This window comes from Danio aesculapii, chromosome 18, assembly GCF_903798145.1.
Source record: "Danio aesculapii chromosome 18, fDanAes4.1, whole genome shotgun sequence".
Classification (NCBI taxonomy): Eukaryota; Metazoa; Chordata; class Actinopteri; order Cypriniformes; family Danionidae; genus Danio; species Danio aesculapii.
In genome coordinates, this window is record NC_079452.1 from 5991656 (window position 1) to 6010591 (window position 18936).

Genomic DNA, 18936 nt, shown 5'->3' on the forward strand with positions numbered 1-18936 from the left:
TCCAAAACCCAACAGGTGGACAAATCTAAACTTGTTTTTATTAAAATTTGATGAATCAAATTTTTGAGTTCATCAAGATTCTTTGGATTAATCTTCAGTGCCTCCTCTTTCTTCTTACCTCAGACATGCTCAATAATGTTTATGTCTGATGACTGGGTTTACCAATCTTGGAGCACCTTGACCTCCTTTGCTTTTAGGAACTTTGATGTGGAGGCTGAAATATGAGAAAAAAGTGATATCCTGTTGAATAATTTGCCCTCTCCTGTGGTTTCCTGTGGGCAGCACAAATGTCTTGATATCTCAGGCTGTTGATGTTGCCATCCACCCCATACTGAATGTAACCCCAAACCATGATTTTTCCTTCACCAAACTTGACTAATTTCTATGAGAATCTTGGGTCCATGCGACTTCTAATAGGTCTTCTGCAGTATTTATAATGATTGGGATGCAATTCAACAGATGATTCATCGAAAAAATCAACCTTCTGGTGCTCCGATTTCCCCCACAGTTCAAAGACATGTGGTATAGGTGAATTGAATAAACTAAATTGGCTGTATGTATTTGTGTGAATGAGAGGTTATGGGTGTTTCCCAGTACTTGCTTGCAGCAAGAAGGGTATCCGCTGTGTAAAACATATGCTGAATAAGTTGACGGTTCATTCCATTGTGGTAACCCCTGATAAATAGAGGGACTAAGCCGAAAGAAAATTAATGAATGATTGTCTCTCTCAGAAAGTTGTCATGACAGTCACACTTTTCATAATCCTGCTTCTATTCTGTTTTCTCAGATGACACTCCAGAGACGTGTATCTACTCCAACTGGTCTCCATGGTCTGCGTGTAGCTCCTCGACATGTGAGAAGGGGAAAAGGATGAGGCAGAGGATGCTGAAGGCGCAGCTGGATCTCAGTGTGCCCTGTCCACATACACAAGACTTTGAGCCCTGCATGGGGCCCGGCTGCAGTGATGAAGGTCAGGAACAAAAGCACGCCAAATCAGGGTTTCATGTCTTGCTGTTATATGTTTCTTTTTTGTGTGTGTCTCTCACTGCAGAGAACAACACAGTAGCAAAACTACATGGTGGGATGACAACAATGCTCATGAGCATAGACATTCGATTTAAAAAATAATTAATTAATTAATAAATAAATAAATAAATAGCCCAACACAGGCTTATTAGACATATGGGCTACAGCAATGATCTTCAACCACCGGGCCGCAGAAGAAATCATTAATTATCAAATTTTATTTATCAATCTTTTATTTTCAGAAGTCTTTTATTTTGAAAAATGACCGTATTGTCTCACTTACATCACTTACGTCACTTGAGCGCGCAAATTTAACCCACAAGCAGCAAAAATTTGTAAGAAACAGGCGTCTTCGGAAAGTTTCTTTGCTAAGTGGAAAAGACAAAGTGAAGGACCTTTAAACTGCCAAGGAATCAAATCAGGTGAAACCACCCTGTCTGTGCAAGAAGATCAATTAATGGAGATCGCAAATGATGGCGGCCTTTTAGGGACCTTCCCATATCGCGTCTTTTCTAGAGTTCACACAAGTTCGTTGTTTCCAATAGAGGTGCGCGGCTTGTAAATGACAGAGTGAGAATGTGGTAAAATCTGAAAACGTGGTAAAAATCAGGACTTTTCTTTTTCTGAGTTGCTTTTGAAAACACTATTGGTTGGGTTTAGGGAAGGAGGAGGGTTGGTCAGTTGATCAGTCAGTCAACAGCGGCCTCTGGTGGATTTATGCGGGAACATCAGGTGCGAATGGCCTCCTGGGACATATTTGGCACTCTTTAGAAATGTATACAGGGGTACGTTGTCAGAATGAGCCTGGGTTGCAAATTGTATCTCAAGTAACATATTTCAGATTTTCAAACATGAAGACAGCACCCTCTAGTGAATATGTAAAGCGTGCAGTGAAATGACCAGCAGTACTAGCAGTATGACATTTTATGTTTTGTAAGCTGTGTAAGCTGAGGAATGCATTTTTAGTGAGCCTAGCTTGACATATCGCAAGTGGCTTTGTGAGATTCAAGCACCAATAAATAAATATTACGAAACAACTGCCATGTATTATTATAGACATTGTGTATTTGCACAGTTAACAGTCTTGGGTAAAAAAATATTTTATAGAAACAATATTATACCATAGATGAGAGCAGACTTGAGGAAGAAAATCATGAAATATGCAGGCATCCAAACTGAATACTTTATGCTTAGACCTAGAAACAAATTACTGTACACCTATAATATGCAGACAACATTATTATTCCAGCTACCATTTGTCATTCACATTGAGTTGAAGCTGTTATTTTGGTTGGCCGCTGGCCTGGCATATTTGTCTATCTGTGTGAGTGAAGAATAAAGAACATGTTAGCACCTGTACCGAAGCTAATGTATACTAATTTATTTTTCTGGACCATATAGTTTGCAGTTATGGTGTTTTTAAAAGTTATAGTTTTCTTTCTTTCTTTCGTTCTTTCTTAATAAAAAATAAAATATAAATAAATAATTAATAAATAATTTGTATCTTGTTACCCAATATGTTAAATGATAAGGCTTTGGACTATCGTTAGAGAATCCTACATATTGAAGTTCCTATCGTTACAAACATTTTAGTTTTTTCTTCACAACTGGTCTGAGGTAATACCATGACAGCTTATAATTTAACAGTTGGCTAACCTTTTTTATGCTCTCCATGAGTTTTATTGATCAGACATCTTGAGGCACCCTGCACTGAACAGGAATTTTTATTTATTTTAATTTTTTAATGCCCTAAAGCAATGATAACTAGACATTTTTTATCACATGGCAGGATCTTACATCATTCCTGGTGAGACTGAATCTCACTTCGCTACAGGCAATGATATTGATTTCTATTCTGAGACATTAAAAGGTCAAAGTGACTTCGGCAGAGTTTGTAGTGTTAGTGTGGAAATCAATAAAAAAAAAACATTGCTCATCCACATTATAGATAGTAAAACAAAATGTTAAAGCACAAGTGTCAGGTCCTGTGTTCCATGTGCTTATGTTTTCGTTATGTGACCTTCCCCATGTGGTCCTTTGTTTTGTTTCCCGCCATCTCTTCTAATGTTCATTAGTTCCACCTGTGTCTCACCCCTGTTAGACATTAGTTTCCATCATGTCATGTCCGATGTTCTACATTGTGCAATGTCTTCACCCCATGTCGTTGCTGAGTCTGCTGTGTTTCCTATGTCCTTCCAAGTGAGTGTTTATAAATAAATCTTTGATAACTCCTGCGATCCTTTGCCTTTCTGAGAGAGCCCAGGCGTAACATAATACTGGACCAAAACAGAAAAAGTTAGCGGCGTTGTTCTCCCCGTTTTATTTTTATAATATTTTTGCCCCAGTGTTCTTGTCCCTCCCCCTCGTGTATCCCATGGACTCCATCTACACTCTCAAATACCTCATCCTCCTACTGAAGCAGGGGGAAAGCTGCCTCGAGGACCATACAAGATCATTTTTGTTTCTAGCTAAGTACTCCAGCTGGCCGGACAACATGCTCTGCGGGTTTCACAACTCCAATCTGAACACCGCTTGCAGAGCACTGTCGACCGAAGATGGTCCTTGAGGCAATCTTGCCACATATGTGGAGTGGACACTGGCAAGAAATGGATCATCGTTCATAGCTCCAGGAGAGGAGGTCTCACTAAAGACCTGCCAACGTGCTTCGCCAACCAGAGGTTGTTGCCCGTCGTCATCTCCTCTCCCCTCCGAGCTACGGACTCCGCATCGGCTCTACGACCCTACAACTCCACGTTGGCTCTCTCCTCCCTCATCTCCTCCGTGGGCCGTCAGCGCACTAGCTACACCAGGCTTTTTAAGTTGGACCCCGATGTTCTGAGGTTCTAATGTCAACCCAATTTTTATTTCCAAACAAATCGCAACATCCCCACAACATTGGGGTACAAGGTCAATCTGACGTCATGCTGATGTATTGTGCCTGCTGGGTAGTTAAGGCCATTTTGGTCGTCATACAGTAAACATCCATTTTCTTCTCATCAGTGACATGCATCTAAACAGTCTCTGGGTCAATGTGTGTAAAGATTTTGGCCATCTACTTTTAATGCTTCCAAACAGTTTGCTGCATTTATAAGTCGCCTATGTCTTGAGGTAGTTCATTATGATGCGATTTACCTTCTATGTGCGATTTGATTGGACAGGAATCACAGGACTGATGAAAAAATAAAGTAGTGTCTGCAGGTTGAAGGAAAGTGGTAGAGTAAAAGTACCAATACTGCACTAAATTTGTACTCAAGGGAAAGTAAAATCACACATTTTTAAAACTTTTAATGCTTATTAAATTAAAATTTCTGAGAAAAGACTACTCAATTACAGTAGTCTGAGTATTTGTTATCTGTTACTTTACACCACTGGGTGGCTGTAATACTCTATTCTGATTGGTCAGTCGCAACATTCCAAGATATGGTATTCAGAGATAACAACTGTTGAATAACATAGGCTCATACGGGAACTTCGAATCACCTTGATTGTCACTGAATGCTTTAAGATCCATATACAGTAGGTGAGAGTTTAATGTGGCTATTACCACCGTGGCTTATACCGCCGCCGCTCTAAATTGCTGCCTCTCTGTTTTTAATGTATGATCGCAGTTTGTGAAAATGCCACCGGGGGACGGGATGCGAACGGACAGAAACAGTCTATACAGCAGCTGTAAATATGCTACTGTACTTGTAAATGAAGATAAAACAAAGCATTATAATTCCTTTATTAATCATTAAAAATTTGTTAACACGCTTTATTATCATTTTAAACTTATTAAGTGCAATGAGGATTCATTTTAGAAAGTAAAATTGAAGAAATAAAAAACAACTAAAATGAAAGCACAAACATTCAGTACAAATAAGTAGGCCTACATAAATAAATAAATAAAGCAGTCTTATAGCCTAAATATAGAGAGATGTTCAGTGTTTGCTATTTTGATAGGACTAAGACAGTCATTAAGTAAGCTTTTTCATTTATGTTTTCATTTACGTTTTTATTTACATTTTCTTTATTGATTATATTTTACTATCTGATTTTATCTCTCAATTATTGTACATGATAAAAAACGAACGATGGAAAATTAATAAATAATGCAGAATAATTCAAAACGTCAATGTTCTCCTTTAAAGTATTTTACTTGTAACTTGTAATGGCTCAGTAGTTTTAATTTCAATTTCAGTCACCTTGCATATGCCTGTGAAAAATAATGCGCACATAACCGCGTTAAAAAGAAGAAAAAGCTGTCAAAAGTTAGAGGTCATTTATCAAAATTAGCTATATTAAAATACAGCATGTATGTTAATACAGGCATAGTGTGAACAAACTCAGGGTAAGGCTAAGATATGCGCTTGCCTTTTAATGCATTTAAAAAGATTTGCGGCGAACCAAGAAGACATTTTAACAACCGCTTATTAACAAATATTATATGTCAATAATCATGTGTGCGCATGAGCTGATATGTTGCCTTTTTATAGTCTACTATGGTGTATATATATTTTTTTTTGTATGGTAAAGGACAATGCACAGTATGTAATTGATGTAAACTTAGGCTAAAACTTACCATAGATAAACGTGACCTACCTCAAGCAGATCACTTAAAGTATAATAAAAATTATTTTGCCGCAGCACATAAATTAAGTGCCGCAAGTTTATTTGTAATAATGTAGTTTCTGTTCAGTTCAGTTTTTTTTTATTTTATTTTTTTTAAACGTTTCTTCTTTATAGTATAATTGTTGTTTTGTTTTGTTTTTTTGCTTGTAATGGCTCAGTATCTTTCGTATTATAATTTTAAATTTCAGTCACCTTGCGTGTGAAATATAATGCACGCTTATACATACATAAATGTACAAATATCCACGTTCATATGTATCTACTTGTCTGTCACACCATGACTGTTGATTTATGACATTGTTTATGACACCATGGCTTATGACATGGATTATGTTTTGACTGTTTGGCGCCATCGTGTAATAATGCACAGGTTAGTGAGTGCTCCATCAGATCTATTCAGCTGTTTTCATTTCTGTCAACATTACATTTAATTAAAGAATCAACACTACGCGTCAGAACAAGGCTTTGTATCTTTTTTATGTTTTGCGACAGTTAGTTTTTGCAGAAAATTTCCCTTCAGTCTCATACAACAGCTGATAAGTTTGTTAAGCTTTATTTTGTGATTAAAAACTTATGGATGTATTTTATCTCTAATTTATTGATGTTCTGCATTAACTTGAGAACAGAGAGTGCCTTTTTAATGTATATGTTACAACAAGTTATGAAAAATGTGATTCATTTAAGAAACATGTTAATGTTCACATGTCATGCTTTGAAATATTTAAGGTGGCATATCGTCACCTTAGAATTATAAGGTTCTATCTGACATTTCTGTCAAAAGTGAGTTATTGACATATTCTTATTAAATGACAACTTATTTACATTTTGGGATTTTTTTTATAAGTTATTTACATTTTAAGACTTTTTATTTAAAAAAACAAGTGTTACACACATACTGTTTGCTATGGAATGCAAAAACTTTAAAGCTCCATATCTCAAAATCATTCAGAACGCAGATAGAACCTTATAATTCCAAGGTGACGATGTGTATTTGGTGCTAGATGCTATAATTTTGTTCTAATAAAATTGTAAACCAATATGTAATTCACTTTCTCAGCACCAGATTCACCTAAACCTACTGTTACATTTTATTTATTTATTTATGTATTTATTATTATTATTATTATTATTATTATTATTATTAGGATATGAATAACAAACTGGACATTGATTTTTACAGATTCGTCCACATGTATGATGTCAGAATGGATCACGTGGTCACCATGCAGTGTATCATGTGGCTCAGGCTTGCGTTCTAGAGAGCGCTATGTAAAGCAGTTTCCTGATGATGGCTTTTCTTGCACTCACCCCACTGAAGAGACAGAACCCTGCACTGTAAATGAGGAATGCTGTGAGTATTCTTCACTCTTCAAGGCCATTTTTTTTTATACAGAGATTTCCTGTTGTAATTGGACTCATTACATTTAGATTTAATTACAAATGTCACTTTCAGTTTCATGAATTGTTAACACTTATATTTGATGACACTTTATTTTAAGTCACAATGCAAGCTAATAATTATTTGCTTATTACGTGTTTGTTATTAAGATATTAACTGTTTATTAGAAGCTGTAAAGCATAATCATATTCTGCATCACTAATTCTACCCAAAACCTACTAATACCTTACGAATAATTAGTATTCTATTGTGATAAAATATCTTAGATAATTGTTTGGTAATATCGTGAGTTGTGACAACATAGTGTTTACCAATAATGTATTTATTAACATCTTCTTATAATGTTAACAAACGCAACTTTTGATTTTAATAATGCATTAATAAACCATGATCATAAATGTGGTATTGTTCATTCTCAGTTCATGTTAATAAATACATTAACTAACATCAGTTAATGAACTGTTATTGTAAAGTGTAACTAATAAGTAATAGTTATGAGTAATTCATTACATTTACTCACTTTGTGGTTAAAGTTAAATTGTGGGTTAGGTTTAGGATTAGTTGCATGAAATTATGGAAAATTAAGTGTAATGACTACAGGAAGCACATGGAACATGTAACAAGGACACCTTAAAATAAAATATAAAGAGTAAAGAAACTTTGGCATACTCTTTTTTTAACATACTGTACTACGATTTGGGACATACAAATTCTAATTGGAATACTATTTAGGACGTATAGTATGCAAATTTGGATGCAGCAAATCTGTTGTGTTTAGGGAAGTGGCTGGTGGGGGATCAGTCAGTTGGTTGGTTAGTCAGTCAGTCAGTCGACAGAGCCCTCTGTTGGATTTACGCAAAAAAAGCAGGCATGAAAAAAAAAGTACACAGTGGACTCTGGTCGATTAGTGAAAACAAAAACTGGGACGTATTTGGTGGGCTCCAGAAATGAATACGTTTTCAGAATGAGCCTGACTTGTAAATATCAGATTTCACCTTTCTTTCGATTTTTTTTTTGTTTTGTTTGTTTTTAGTGCCTAATACATATTTAAAATCAAAACAAGATGAAGTTATACAACATAGTATATACTTTCTACATTTCTAATGATTCAAATCAAACATTTAAACCAGATAGTCTTAACCATAAAATCCTACTCAACATTGGTTACGATCAGATGTAAGATCAAAATATTATAATAATTTAACATTGAAGCACAGCTATTTCAATATCAGATTCATCTTGCTATTAAGCAGTCCTGTGGCTAATAAATTTAAAATCAAAACATGATAAAATTTAATAGCTTTACAAAAGAATTGATTTCCAAAGTGATGTCAGAAAACACTTTTTATAAAATAAGTATTGTGAACATCATTTCAGCAAAGCAATAATTTAATAATATTCAACATATCAAAGATTTTTTTAAGGAAAATATTTCACTGTACCTCTCTTTTTAATTGCAAAAATTTAAAAAGCAACTTATTTAATTACAAATTATTTGTGACTGTGGCAAATTGTTGTTACATTTATTCTGTAAATAAAATATGTAATGTTCTTAGATAGAACTAGTTATTCTTTAAGTCGGTCTAAAGAAGTCAGTTAAACTGCTGCAGCATCTTACTGCTTTAAACTATCAGCTAAACCCTTACTGCTCAGATTAATATCCGGCTAATTTGTTTTGAAACAAAGAGAACTGATTATCGTTCCTCCCACACTGATGTATGTGTATGTTTCTGCCGGTGCAGCTCCTAGCAGCTGTCTGGTTACAGAATGGGGTGAATGGGATGCATGCAGCGCCACCTGTGGGCTTGGCATGAAAAGACGAGAGCGAATGGTGAAAATGCCTCCATCTGATGGCTCCATTTGTGGGGCTGAAGTGGTGGAAGTGGAGAAGTGTATGATGCCAGAATGCCGTAAGTGCTCTCACATGCCTATTCCCACATTAATAGATGCAAATCCATGACTGTGGCCAGTTTACCATATTCATAAAACATGCACAAGCACATTAACAGATTCCCACGCAGTACATGTCTGTGAATGTTTATGTGGCCATTAACATATTCATACACATGGCCACATTAAACTTTCCACATTTGCATTTTGCATACAAACATACTACATATTCAAAACTCACAGAAATATTGTATCTATAAAAGCATGACAACAGCCTACCGGTTTGTGGATATTAATACAACATACTGTACATAAGCATTGATAATACTAGTATTCACACATATATAAAATTTGCATATTATTACACATAGATGATCACATTAATTTAAAACACAGAATACACACCCACTTTTATGTGTACTCAATTTATTATTATTTATTGTTACATTTGATTTATTTATTTTACAGATACAATCCCGTGTTTACTGTCTCTGTGGTCAGACTGGAGTGACTGCAGTGTAACGTGTGGTAAAGGCACAAGGATACGTCAGCGGATGCTCAAATCAGCAGCAGAGTTGGGGGAATGCAATGAGGAGCTGGAACAGTTGGAAAAATGCATGTTGCCAGAATGTCGTGAGTTTATTTTACATACAACATTAATGGGCACTTTTTTCAGATTTAGTATGAGTATGTTGTGCCTCCAGAATGTGTCTGTAAAGTTTCAGCTTAAAACACCCATCAGATTTTTTATTATACCTTTTATAAGATTCCATTTTATAGATTTTTGCACCAGGAGGCAGTTTTGTTGTACTGCGCCTTTAAGGCTAGTCCTCCCCTCCTACCATTTCTACGTGCCTTTCTGCGTGCCTTAAATCTCCTCCCTCGGCTGCGTTAGACAACAGACAGACATAAAGGAAGCAGATCTCATGTAGCGTTTGTGAAAAATACCACAGTAAGAACCTTACCAATTGGTATTTGATGCATTTGTTGTGTTAAGTTGCAACGATGAGTCACACACAATGTCGTTACAAAATTCACGCGCGCACACACAGATACACACACATACACAGCGCAGCAGACACACACACAGACAGCGTGCACGTTTAGCCTTGCACTCTATTAGCATGCAAATGTTACAGGATACAGGTTAATCTCCACTGCTTTATGGATATCTGTTATGTTAATGTACAATATAAATCTGATTTAATGTCCACAAACTGGGTTTGAAGCATCTTCTTTTATAATAGTTCTGACACGCGGCCATGCTGATGAAGTAAAAAGCTGAAGTAAATCACAGTAATTCATTACACACATGCTCTGTTTTAAAACATTTTAAACTTGTAAAACTCACTCTTGATCACATTTGATGATGATTGATGATCCTAGCAAACTGAACAGACCTTTTATTCCCGGTTGCTTTGCGCTCGTCCTTTCTTGTTGATATGATTATACACGTGACTATCGGGACATGTTAATAAGCAGCTGTCAATCAATTCGGTGGGCGGGGGGACCGAACTCCTACGTCAAGTTGCGGTTGATCTGAAAACCGCTCCTATTGGTCCACTGGTTTTATGTTGTTAAATTGACAAAACTGGACTGGGTGTGTTTATATCACCCCAATATGATGGTCTATAAACTATACCTACACATATGTCTGTCCAAACAGCTTGAAAAGTAGATATTTCACCATAGGTGCGCTTTAAAGCCACGCAGTGAAAAGCTTTTTTCAGGGAAAAAATGGCTTGGGGTTGGAGGCCTCCTAAGTTTTTAGACTACTTCATGTATTTTACAATTCATGTTGAAGCCTTATGATCAGTTTTATTAGTTAGTTACTTAGTAACTTAATTAATCAGTTAGTTAGTTAGTTAATTAGTTAGTTTTTACAACACAGTGTTGCCCAAAGTGCTGAACACGATCAACAGTTGAAATCATAGTCAACACGATCATCTAGTTAATGACAAATCACACCACACAGAAAAAGCTTAACTAAACCATAAAAACCAAAGCCCTCAAAATTTAGAGGCTTCGAAAAGAAGATGCCATTTCAGAAGATTCTTAAAAACATGTTAAGTTGGAGCTTGTCTAATGTGAAGCTTAATCCAACACTTGGAGCAACAGGGGCGGATATATTGATTGGGCCCTAAGCAATTTCAGCCAAGTGGTCAAACAGTCCTAACATGCCCCTCTGTACTTTTATTTAATTTTGATTTATTTATACTGGTGTTTTTTCTCTCTCATTTTCTATGTTTTGTCCTAATGCAATCTCTACTATTTAAATGATTTATGTCCTTAAAATGAATTCACAACAAAAAAAATAAACATTTGATTTTAAAAACTAAATCTGTACCTGATTTGACTGCTAGACCTCATTGACATCATTGGGGTGTGGGACAAAATTGCGTAGATGTAATAATTAAAGTTTATATTTTATTTGTTAGACCCTCACCATACGAAATATGACAGAAAATGACAAAGGATTAAATCTGCCCCTGTGGAGCAATAACATTGAAAGCCAAATCCTCTCTTCGTTTACATCAATTACTTTATACCCTCAGAAATGACTAATCTAATGACCTTAAAGAGCTACTGTGATATAAACATGATAAACAAGGAGGTTCCAGGCAATTTAATGATTTATAAACGAAAACTATTACCTTAAATCCAGTCCTAAACTTGACAACCAACCAGCCCAGTGAGAAAGAACTGTAGATATATGTGACCATCTGTGTAAAAACCTCAGCTAAAGTCGCATAATCTATTTCTGAGAAAAAGAGCGTCAAAGTTGTATAGTCATAAAAAAATGACAGAAATATACTATTTCTGTTTATTGCAGTAAATTATAAATTAAATATTAATGCTTTGATATTTTGATTTATAGCACATAGAATAATTATGGTAAAGATATGTTGCAGTTTATATGATATGTTGGATTTTCTCAAAAGGATGATTTTCAGAGTCTGAAATGAAACAATTTTTGGACATGGCATAACTCAGTCAATATTAAAAATAGTAAGGTTATATTTACACAGAATATTCTTTACATTGTGTACACTGGTTTAAAAAAAATGACCTTAACTGGGTTTTCACAGAGTGGGTCACAAATGTTACTGCTAACGAGTTCCTGTCAGGAGACTCGTAGCTGCATTTTAAACTAATTGCAGTCTATCCAGGCATTTTGGCAGACACCCACATACAAAGAGTTGCAATAGTCAGGTGTCTCCAGAATAAATTCATGAATCACCTTCTCAAGATTGCTATAAGAAACTACTTCACTTTTGCCACGTCATAAATTTAAAAAAAATTGATTTAATGACAGAATGTGTCTTTTTGTCAAATTTTAGTCCACTATTAAACTGAACCCCTAGGTTTCAGAAAACAGGTAAGTGGTAAAAGTGGCAAGCTGACAGCTCACCTAACCCTAATAAATCAGGAGAGGCAGACTTTTTTTCTCATTAAAGTAAAAACAAAAAGGCCAGGTCTTAACCTTGAACCAAAGGAATCATGGACATTTTCATCATTATTCTCAAAGGACACATACATTTGTGTGTCATCAGACGAAAAATATTCATGACATATTTATGAAAGATTTACCCTAAAGGTCAAATATATAAACATAAAATGGGCCTATAATACATAAAATGGGCCTAGAATAGATCATTGAAGAGCCCCACATATAAGATGTGTAGAGGATGAAAAGATCTGTCAAAAAATTGTTGACTTTGGTCATATGACTTAGACTTGAATTGTAAATTTTGAGATTTGAAACTTTGAAAACAATGACTCATAACTTGATTTGAGCTTATTATTATTATTATTATTTTACTTAGAATGATTTTATACCTTCTAAAACCAAAGACTGGAGCTTTGATCATCTTAGAATTATCTCTGATCACACCTGTATCATTAGATCTGTTTCTCATGTTGTGTTTTTATAGCTCTAAAATTAAGTTGGAAGTCAAGCATATGCTACAAATTATAGGAATGCACAATACATCAGCAGCCACATCGGTATCAGCCGATAAATGCTATTTTAATGTAATCATCATCGGTCTGATGTCAAAATTAGGCTGATATCTTTAAGCAGATAGACGACGTAATTGTACAGAACTGCCTGCCTCGCGCATGCATGGGTTGAACTTGTTCAGACTTGTCCAGTACACTATAATGGAGCTTTCCTCACATTGTTTATTCCTTCGAAGTCCTTCCTTTCTTTGTGTGGTATTGCTGTGCGTTAATAACTTTGTAAGTAATCATATTCCTTATCATTGTAGATACGTTTGATGAAGTGTCATTGTGTATTGTGGTTTAAATTGCCTCAGGAAAAATTTTACATGTGTAAACATAATAGCAGCGATGCACACGTGCAAAACAACTCGTTGGGTTTTTTGTAATCTAATTTGATTATTTGGTATTATCAATGCGTTGGTTGCCATGTGTTGTAAGAGTGGATTCAGTTTGATTGTCAATTATCAGAAACCTTTCATTGATTATTTCTCCCACAACTGACAGCAAGAATGAACATAGAAGTGTTGTCTGATTGACAAGCAGCACCTACACGGGTTTAGAGGAATCTAAAACTCCAAATGGGACAAATTTATGCCTGATTTTTCTAAAGTATTGCTATCTGTATTTAGCTTTTTGCTTAAACTGTGGCTCTGAACTGTCAAAACACCTCTCAAAATGCTTTTTTGGACATTTCATATTTGTACAAATGTACATTACTGTAACACGTTTTATTCAAGCATATTTGAGCTGGTTGCAATTCTTAGTTTTAATTTTTATGGTGATTTCCATTATTTATTTTTTTCATTTCATTTTCATTTTATTTAAATATATATTTATTTTAATTATGTTTGCTAATTAAATCCTATTATGCTATTTAACCTTTTATTTTTCTGCAACAGTCAAGTTGCATGTTAATTTTCTATGCAAAACAAAGGAAATCTTTTTTTTGGCATGCTGATTTATGTGAAATCGTGAATAAATCTACACTGTAAAAAAAAAAAAATTAATAAAAAATCACGACTTCCAGAAATATTTTGTTAAATTATAGAAAATCACCATTTAAAAAAAAATTACATGCAAAAACTTTAAAAATATAGAACATACTTTACGGACAAAATTCATTAAATTACATTTTGTTACTGTTAATAATTTGCATTTAAACAGTGAAAAATGGGAAATAAACTGGTATTTACTGCCATTTTACTAATTATTACTGCATTATACTGATTATTACTGTCATTTTACAAATTATTACTGTAAATATATAATTTATTATTGTAATTATACATATTAATTCATGTGATTTTAAAGATTATTACTGTAATTATACAGGTTATAAATGTAATTATACAAATTAATTAATGTGAGGTATAATGATTATTATTGTAATTATGCAGGTTATTACTGTAATTATACACATCAATTAATGTGATTATACAGATTAATTCATGTAATTATGCATAAAATCTCTAAATATTTTACATGTTTCCACTTTTAACATATTCACAAAGAAAAGAAAAAACTTTTAAAGAATTATAAAAAAAGCTTACAAATAATCGCTTTTGTCATAAAACACTATAAATATAACTACAAACTATAATATAGTTTAACAAATATTTTTAGGATATGTAGTTTAAACTCCAAAATATTTTGCTTTTACAAACCTGTTACATATCTCATTTTTTATTTTTATTTTTATTTTTTTTTTTACAAGTAACACATTCGGTCATCGTTTAACAACAAAAAACAAGGTTAGTGTCATGTGAGGATGCCTGTACAACAAAGTTGAGGATCAAACAGCAGTTTACTAAGAGAATCGTCTTGCAATTAAAGCTTATGAAACAGGAATAAACAGGTGCATACAGATAATCCAAGCGTATCATAAGTTCATGAGCGACTCCCAGCTCTGAGTGTGTGAAATTAATGGAATCTGGAACAAGTGCGTGTAAGCGGTGCATGACTGGAACTTGTAGTCCATGTATCGGCAGATATCAGCCAAAAAATCCACATTGGTTCATCCCTAGCAAATTAGTATAAATATATTTGAATATTTTTAAATACTTTTTGAAAAGAACAGTGGTGACTTGTTAAAGATTTTAAAATGTTAGTCCACCTACGAATGAAAATGTTATTAATTACTCACTGCCATGTCGTTTCAGTGCCCTAAGACTTTCATTTATTAACACAAATTAAGATTTTGATATCAAACCTTAATGAATTTGCTATTAAGGTTATATACTGTACAAATGATCCGTAAAACTGAGACAAAAAGTTAGAATAATTGGTAAGACTTTATTTTAATGGTCCATTTGAGTATTAGTAGACTGTCTGCTTAATATCTGCTGATACTGCTACTTCAAAAGACTTTTAACTGACTTTAGGAGCTTTAGGAGGTCTGCTTATAATCTAATGAGAATTAGTTGCCATGTAGATGCAATGTAATGACCATCAAAATAAAGTGTGACCGAACTTACATCACTCTATAAATGAAATACTCAATATACATGCATGCACACTGTACATGCATATATATATATATATATATATATATATATATATATATATATATATATATATATATATATATATATATATATATATATATATACACACAAATTGATTGATTGATTGATTGATCTTTTCATGTCACATCTGTGATATTTTCTTATATTTATCTGCTTTAACAAAGTATCTTTTCTGTATAAAACAAAGTCTCTTTTTATTGCTGTCTTTTCCTAGCAATGGACTGTATAATGTCAGAGTGGTCTGAATGGTCAGAGTGCAGCAAGTCCTGTGGAAAGGGTCACTTGCTCCGTACACGCATGATCACTCTGGAGCCTCAGTTTGGAGGAGATCCGTGCCCTGAGGTCACACAGAGAAAAACATGCAAGATAAAGAAGTGTAATCAAGGGGCTGGAAACAACGATGAGAGGAAGAGACGCAAAGAAGACCGCAAGAAGAGGAGGAACAAACAGGCAGGAGAAGAAACTGCAGATGAGCTTGCAGGTAAACATTCACTGTCTTTTCTTTTAAAGTGTTTCTCTGCCTAAAAACTGACCATTCTCTCATGACAACCAATATGTATGTGGACACATACATGATTCACAGAATTGCACAACCAAAGTAACAGTCTCATTAAATTAACTGGTTCCTTGAATTGAATGTGCTCAATTTTGCTGACTAAGAGGAGATTTTTTTCTGACTGGATGTTTCAACAAATTGTCCCTCAGTAAACCGTTTTGGGTGACACTTCATAATAACTGCACACTATGAATCACTTAAAAAGCATTAGCAAATTGTTAATTAATCATCACTACAAATGCTGTATTTGTGACAAGCACATGTTACAGTATGTATATTGTGCTTAATGACTAAATTTTCATACTTTGTTAATGGTTAATTTTTCACTACTAAATTAGCATTTATATATTATTATTCAGGCATATATTAATAGTTACTTTGTAACTTCATGCAGTTTTGTGACCTAATCTAAAGTGAGGGCTTTTTATGATTTATAAATCCACAAATGGCAACTAAAGACTGTACATCTTGTTTACTGTTGGGGAATTATTACAATTTGAATTTAAAAACGACCAGTCTGTCAGATAAAGAAGAGGCGAAGTCAAGGAGTCAATAAAAAAGGAAGTTTACTGAAGATAGTTTGCAGTTTCATCAGCAGAAGCCAGCTTCAACACTCGTAAAAAAAATTGTAGGCCGCTCTGCTTGCAATGTCAAAAACATCCACGATTATACTATACTCTTTCATAACGTCAATAACTTTATCATACCAAAGTCCCTTCAAGGCAAGTCATTTCACTTGGTGGCCATCATTGAAACGCCTCTCGGGCAGTATGCTCCCATTTTGTCTGAATGGGGAAACATCACATTCTCCAAAACTGTTTGCCAAGCTTATGATTTCATTATATATTTGAAATTACCAATAAGGTATAAAAACAACCTTCTCATAAGTTTAGCATATTTTCAGGTTGCCCAAGTTAACGCGCATGCGCACTTGAAAGGAATGAGATCAAGACACCAACCTCATTCTACACATTACCACCCTCTGGATAATGCTTCATCAGATCACGTTGGTCTTCTGAAGTAATCCACAACTTGGTCTTGATGGTGAATCTCACATGACAGCAACAGCAAAATGACAGCAACTGTTTGTTCACAAGTTTGTGTGCGTTTGATTGTACCTCACGTTCATTTCATACAGATTACAAAACCAGAAAACTTTTATTTTCAAGTGTAGTTGGTTCATTTAAAAGTACAGATATTAAGCTTTATATGCATATATTTCTTATGTCTTTGAAGCAACTATACTCTGAGATTCCAGTGTGTTTGTTGACCACCAAACTGTTGTAAAAGCACACGTCTGGTCTGAGTTCTCCCCAGAGAAACGTCAGTCTATAGCGATTGATGATTGGCTCCTGTAACAGTAGGCGGAGCTTCATTCGCCATATTGAACGTTACACTTTGCCCCATTCAAATCTATATGAGTGACATGTCTTGTGTTTTCTATAGTCTTTGGTCATACATCTGCTAAATTGTTAAAACACAGATAGACTTAAAAAAATGTAATGTGCGTGTAAACTATTTCAATGGCTCAAGCATATTCAGCCCCTTCAGATCTGACCCCAGACCTGTGAAATGATTCAATGACACACACACACACACACACACACACACACACACACACACACACACACACACACACACACACACACACACACACACACACAATCTGTTTCTTACTCAAGGCTGAGTGTACACTCAGCAGTCTTTTCAAAACTGATTAAAAACCGGTACAATCCAAACTGTCAGCATACATACAAAGGAATTAACTTTAAAAGATTTAACAGATAAAATGGCAAATAACTCAGGAAAGAGTTGTTTCCAATTCTTCAAGAGTCCAGGTCCTCTCAAGGGCTCTCCATGACCTCTGACCATGCTGAGTAGATCCCGAAGAAACAAATCCTTTGGTATACAGAAAAGAAATCACACACATATTATTCCAGTTTTACTCTGAAGTGAGATGACACTAAGGTCATCATATAATCTAGGCTCTTAAATATTCAACTTTATTAATATTCATGAAGACATCATTTTAATGTGTTACTCTATCCTGGAGCAGACATCCATCAGAAAATCCACATCATCAGTACAATTTTTTTTAGATTTTCATTTTCAATCGCCATCTAAGGTAGGGAGTGCGTTCAATCTGCTCACCACCAGTGAAAATCGCTTGGGTATGAAAAAAAAAAAAACATCTTATAAAAAGCACTGACAATAACTGCAAAAAAATTGTCCCATATGTATGAGGCTTTATATAACAGCCTGTCAGGATTTATTCTGCAAGAACAACCAACTAAATGTCCTGTACATTATCTCTTACATACAGTGAAGTCTGATTTATACTTCTGTGTCAAGTGCACACAATCTTCTTCTTCTTTGTTTTAGATTTAACTAATTAATTTGACCGTTTATTCTTTTCTTGTTCACAATCACAGATATTTTAGTGACAGTTTTTGAACTTGTCTGAGTTTATTCCATCTGAGAGATTACTACCAATTCACTACACATCTACACTGATATACTGTATTCAAACAGCAATAAATTTAGTTAAACTGACATGCATACTTAAAGCGTAGTGCAAATATAAATACCCCTTTATTAACCACAGGCTGTTAAACAACAGAAATGGTTTAACATGATGACATAAGTAATACAAGAATTGATGTATGATGTAATCTAGCGACATTTAGTGACTTTCCGGGCAGATCTTAGTGCCTTTTCATAGAATCTAGTTGGCAACACTTCCCATGAAGGAGCTTAGATGAAAACTTTTGTTTTGTGTTTACCTTATGTTTAAGGTTGTTGCACGTCTGCATTTTCCCGCCTCTGAATGATCGAGTTTTAGCTACTTGAACGTTAATGTAGCGTTCAAAAAATCAAAGCACCCATGAAGAAACTCGCAACAGAGGAACATAACATAACCTACT

The 18936-nt window shown here is 34.6% G+C and overlaps 1 protein-coding gene across 1 annotated transcript in view; it reads left to right on the forward strand.

The window, feature by feature from the left end:
* Window positions 1-18936, forward strand: part of spon1a (spondin 1a) — a 281369-nt gene that overhangs the window by 260785 nt on the left and 1648 nt on the right. The window contains exons 11-15 of the mRNA XM_056478067.1: window positions 788-970; window positions 6818-6988; window positions 8779-8946; window positions 9395-9559; window positions 15671-15937. Coding sequence (XP_056334042.1) covers window positions 788-970; window positions 6818-6988; window positions 8779-8946; window positions 9395-9559; window positions 15671-15937 — 954 coding nt within the window. The remainder of the gene's footprint in view (window positions 1-787; window positions 971-6817; window positions 6989-8778; window positions 8947-9394; window positions 9560-15670; window positions 15938-18936) is intronic.